The sequence below is a fragment of the Mandrillus leucophaeus genome, unplaced genomic scaffold (assembly GCF_000951045.1).
Source record: "Mandrillus leucophaeus isolate KB7577 unplaced genomic scaffold, Mleu.le_1.0 Scaffold125, whole genome shotgun sequence".
Lineage (NCBI taxonomy): Eukaryota > Metazoa > Chordata > Mammalia > Primates > Cercopithecidae > Mandrillus > Mandrillus leucophaeus.
Genome location: NW_012100876.1, coordinates 2,106,656 through 2,112,306, shown reverse-complemented (window position 1 = coordinate 2,112,306; position 5,651 = coordinate 2,106,656). Strand labels below are relative to the sequence as shown.

The following is a 5,651-nucleotide window of genomic DNA, read 5'->3' as shown; positions in this document are numbered from 1 at the left end:
AGTAGAGACGGGGTTTCACCGTGTTAGCCGGGATGGTCTCAATCTCCTGACCTCATGATCCGCCCGTCTCGGCCTCCCAAAGTGCTGGGATTCCAGGCTTGAGCCACCGCGCCCGGCCTGATAGTGTCTTTCTCAAGCAGAGTTTTCCGGTACTTTAATAGGAGAAACTTATGAAGTGAGGATTTGCATGTATTTTATTAGTGTGAAATGATGTAAGAGCAAAAGCAATAGGAATTATTAACTCACATTTTGCATCTGCTGCCTCTTCATAAGCATGAGATTTTGTATGATTGGATCAACCCTACTTACCTGGACATGGATTACCAAGTTCAAATTCAAGAAGAGTTTGAAGAAAGTTCTGAAATTCTCCTGAAGGAGTTTCTTAAGGTAGGTAGGCTTAGCGTATGTTGTTCTGAATATTTTGTTTGGCATGCAGTTTTGCTTCCTGAATGGGTGCATAGGCATCACTGGGGAGTTTTTGTTTTGTTCCTGATTAGAATGTTTATGTCATTCCCTTCTTCAAATGAAATACAGAAATGATGATAACACTAACAGTATCAGCGGTGTGCTTAGTGGGTTAAGAATCCCTTGGGTATTCCTCAGTTCTCTAGAGTCTTAAACACACACACACACACACACAAGCTTCCACCCTGAAAAGGAGTTGTGTGTAGTTACCTTTCTATTCATCTAATATGGTGCTTCTTATTACTTTTAAAACTAGATTACTAATAGAGCAATATCTGTTGATGAACGTTTGACAGTGATGAGGCAGCTTGTTATAGTAGAAAGAGATTAGAAATCAGAAGACTGGCTGGGCGCAGTGACTCACGCTGTAAACCCGAGGTGGGCAGATCATCTGAGGTCAGGAGTTCAAGACCAGCCTGGCCAACATTGTGATACCCCATCTCTACTAAAAAAAAAAAAAAAAAAAAAAAAAAAAATTAGCCGGGCATGGTGGCATGTACCTGTAATCCCAGCTACTCAGAACGCTGAGACAGAAGAATCACTTGAACCTAGGAGGCAGAGGTTGCAGTGAGCTGAGATTGTGCCATTGCACTCCAGCCTGGGTGATGGAGCAAGACTCCGTCTCAAAAGAAAAAAAAAGAAAAGAAATCAGAAGACCTATTCTCATGCCCTGGCTCTGGTTTTACTAACCTGGACAGATCACTAAATCACTCTGGGTATTTATTTTGTCTTCAGTTAAACTGGGATTCATACCTGCCTTGTCTTTCTCACAGAGTTGTTGTGAAGGCCAATAAGATAACTTTTGCTGGCATGGCACTTTACAGTTGACTGTGGGTCCCATGGAACCATGGTCCCAAGAGCTATTCCTCCAAGAAAAAAGGTTGACAGACTCTACATCCTGTCTCTCTCTAGGAATTTTATAGCTGACATTAGCATATTAAGATTTTGAGAAGTATTATAGTAAATAAACTGAATACCCTATTCAATTGAGTTTACCTAAACCATGCTATGGGATCTTTCCTTTTTCACAAATTTATAACGGATAGGACTGCTTGGGAAACTGCATTAAACAAATAAATGGAAAGCCTCTTGTGGAGAATATTTTAATAGATTAACCAGCTTCCCTGTGTCGTACTTAACTTTTTGAATTTAAAATGGTTATTAAATTAGGGGCTTAGAGAATCTGAATTGTTATACAGAGATTGTCATGGTAATGACCTTGATTGTAACGCAGTTTAACTTTTTTATCCTCACAACATCTTGTGAATTGTATTATGGTCTGTATTATGATCCTCATTTTATAAACGCAGCAGTTTGGGAGGTTGAGCAGATTGACGTAAGGTATATAACTACTTAAGAGAATGAGCCACAGTGGCACTCAGATCTCTTGACTAAAGCAAGCCGATGATGTATCCAGTCTTCACCCTGGCTTTACCACAGCAGGAGTAGGGGATCTTGTATGAAAGGAGTGAGAGTCGGCCAGGCGCAGTGGCTCTGGCCAACTCTTTGGGAATCCAAAGGCAGATGGATCACCTGAGGGTCGGGAGTTCGAGACCAGCCTGACCAACATGGAGAAACCCCATCTCTACTAAAAATATAAAATTAGCCAGGCGTGGTGGTGCATGCCTATAAATCCAGCTACTTGAGAGGCTGAGGCAGGAGAATCGGGTGAACCCAGGAGGTGGAGGTTGTGGTGGGCCGAGATCACGCCATTGCCCTCCAGCCTGGGCAACAAGAGCGAAACTCTGTCTCAAAAAAAAAAAAAAGAAAAGAAAAGAAAGGAATGACAATCAACTGCGCCTTTTAGGAATTAGCCAGATTGGTGTTTGGCAGAGCTGCTGTACCTGCCAAACCAGTGTGGGGTAATAGGGAGATCTGCTGACTGCTGCTTTATCTGCTCATTTTCTAGCCTGAGAAATTCGCAAAAGTCTGTGAGGCCTTGGAGCATGGAGATGTGGAATGGAGTAGCCGAGGTCCCCCTAACAAAAGGTAGAACCCGTCATCTGAGATATTTGCTTCTACATTCAGCACCTGTAACTTTTTTTTATAACTAGTAAAATGACAAAAAGCCTAAAGGAAAAATACACTGAGGTGATGACAGGCAATTCATGAAAGAAAGTCAAATAACCAACAGGAAAAAATATACAATCATGCATCAAAGCTCACACCCAATAATAGGACACTTGCCCTAATGATGTTTTGTTCTCAGGGACATCCAGTAGCAGGATGTCCTAACCAAATCCTAAGAAAATCTCACTATTGTAATAACTTGTGCTTTAGTAAGCTGTGCCAAGATTTAGGAAGAGAGGTACAAAGCTAATGATCAGCTTTTATCCCATGAGTCATTTTACATCTGTGGCTCTGCTGAACAACTTGACATTGCTGTTTTTCAGGTTTTATGAGAAAGCTGAGGAGAGTAAGCTTCCTGAGATATTGAAGGAGTGCATGAAGTTATTTCGCTCTGAGGCACTATTCTTGCTGCTCTCCAACTTCACAGGCCTGAAGCTTCATTTCTTGGCCCCTTCGGAAGAAGAAGAGATGAATGACAAAAAAGAGGAAGAAGCCGCTGATAGCACTGAAGAAGGGACTAGCCATAGTCCTCCTGAGCCAGAGAATAATCAGACAGCCATCAGCAACAACAGCCAACAGAACAATGACCAGACAGACCCAGAGCCAGAGGAAAATGAAACAAAGAAAGGTAAACTGTTGTTAGGATTTGTCCTCACTTACCATTAACCATTCACCATTCAAACATGTATTCATTCAACAAACATTTACTGAGTATCTACTGTGCCCTAAGCCCTATTTCGGGAGCTGAAGAACAAAACAGACAAGGTCTGTGGTCTTTGGGAGCTTACATTCTGGTAGAAGAAGACAGAGATTAAATATATATACAAATAACAAGAAAACGTCAAGTAATGATAAGTGCTATGCAAAACATTGTAATAGGGTTATATGACAAGAAATGACTGAGTAGGCCGGGCACCATGGCTCACGCCTATAATCCCAGCACTTTAGGAGGCCGAGGCAGGCGGATCACCTGAGGCCAGGAGTTCGAGACCAGCCTGACCAACATGGCAAAACCCCGTCTCTACTAAAAATACCAAAAAAAAAAAAATTAGCCAGGCATGGTGGTGAACGCCTGTAATCCAAGCCACTCAGGAGGCTGAGGTGGAAGAATCACTTGAACCGGGGAGGAGGAGGAGATTGCAGTGAGTCGAGATTGTACCATTGCACTCCAGCCTGAGCAACAGAGAGAGACTACAACTCAAAAAAAAAAAAAAAGAACGAAAGAAAAAGAAATGACTGAGTAGCCTCTTAAATAGGTGATCTAGAAAAGCCTCTCTGAGGAGTGCCATTTAAACTCAGATCTGAATGTAACAGCCTAAGAAAACTTGCTTGAATTTGGACAAACAAGTAGAAGGAAATTATTACAAGTAGAAGTTTAATCATCTGCAACCAATATGGAGAAGAGAGAAATACAAGAAATTTAAGAGGTAACACTCCTGTGAAAATACTGGCACCATTAACCAAGTAGCGACAAATTCAGCTTAGATGTTTCAGCACTTATTACTATGTCAGATGAGAATATCTGTCACCCAGTTTACCATTCCCTGCTTCCACTCAGATTTCTTGAAAACCCTGTGCAGTTAGGAGAGCAAAGACAAGGGGTGGATACTTGGGGAAACAAAATCAGTGGTTTGAGATGCTAACTGAAAGCAACATAACTCATTCTGTGGCCTTCCAAAACCGACTGACCAGTCACTTTGGCCACTGCAGATATTTAGAAAAACCAGACCCAGGTGGCTTTTTCTGTGCTATTTTAATACACAAGGTAGCCTTTCTTTGAAAGATAAGTTTTCCGTGTTAATTGATACTGGCATTTATGCCCAGACCCTAAGAGGAACCAGACTCAGTATCCATGGAGTCTCAGTCTCAAAGGGATTTTTTAAAAACCTTATCCACTTCTGTTTGATTTTGTTTTGTTTTTTGAGACAGAGTCTTGCACTGTCACCCAGGCTGGAGTGCAGTGGTGTGATCTCGGCTCACTGCAACCTCCGCCTTCCAGGTTCAAGCGATTCTGCCTCAGCCTCCCGAGTAGCTGGGACTACAGGTGTGTGCCACCACGCCCAGCTGATTTTTTGTATTTTTAGTAGAGGTGGGGTTTCACCATGTTAACCAGAATGGTCTCAATCTCCTGACCTCATGATCCGCCCACCCTGGCCTCCCAAAGTGCTGGGATTACAGGAGTGAGCCACCACGCCCTGCCCACCAAAGCAGTTTTACATGTATCTGCTTTCCAACATAGCATTTCTAGATTTTATTTCAAGAATGTATGCCACAACTAAAAGTTTTGAAAAACACTGTTCTCTAGTATAATTTTTAATGCCTGCAATCTATTGGATCAGATGACCTTAACCAGTCCTGTGTTGAGCATTTAGATTTTTTCCAGTTCTTCACTGTCATAACAAACGATGCAACCATTGTGTCTTCAGAATGCTTCTCAGAAGTATGGTGATATATCAAAGACTGCTCAAAATTTTAAGGCAGTTGCCAAATTGCCCTCCCCAAAACTTGTGTCAGTCTGCACTCTCACCAGCATTGTACATGATGATGATTTCATTCTTCCTAGCAAACTTGTATTTTCTTTTCCAACTTGCTTATTCTTTAGGTGAAAATGGCATTTGCCTATCATTGACTAATGGTGCATGGTTGTATATTTTTCCCTATTGGTTACTTGATTTTTTTTCATGAGTTGCCTGTCATTACCTCAGTGTATTTTCCTTTGGGATTTTTGTCATTTTATCAGTTATTAAAAAAAAAAAAAATGCCAAAAAAATTTTTCAATTTGGAAAAACATTTTTTTCCTTTTTTTTTTTTTTTTTTTTTTTTTTGCTATGTAGACATATACATGTATGCACATATGGGGGGTATATTTTTACACATGTATTTTTAATGATAAATAATGATTATTGATATAATGATATTGATTAATGATATGATTTTAATATAATAAACAGAACATATATATTGTTCTGTAATCTTTTTTCCACGTAATAGTTCATAAACCTCTTTCTCATCCTTTTACATCCTTTATAACGATAGAACAGGTTTATACACCCTCCTCACTTAGGACACCCTTCCACCAAAGCAGTTTTTTGGATTTTTGTTTGTTTGTTTGTTTG

At 40.6% G+C, this 5,651-nt stretch overlaps 1 protein-coding gene across 1 annotated transcript in view; it reads left to right on the top strand.

Annotated features, from left to right (window-relative positions):
• OGFOD1 (2-oxoglutarate and iron-dependent oxygenase domain containing 1) overlaps positions 1-5,651 on the top strand; it is a 31,270-nt gene that overhangs the window by 16,955 nt on the left and 8,664 nt on the right. Inside the window, exons 7-9 of the mRNA XM_011971931.1 lie at positions 232-387; positions 2,375-2,454; positions 2,859-3,163. Of these exons, the coding sequence (XP_011827321.1) occupies positions 232-387; positions 2,375-2,454; positions 2,859-3,163 (541 nt within the window). The remainder of the gene's footprint in view (positions 1-231; positions 388-2,374; positions 2,455-2,858; positions 3,164-5,651) is intronic.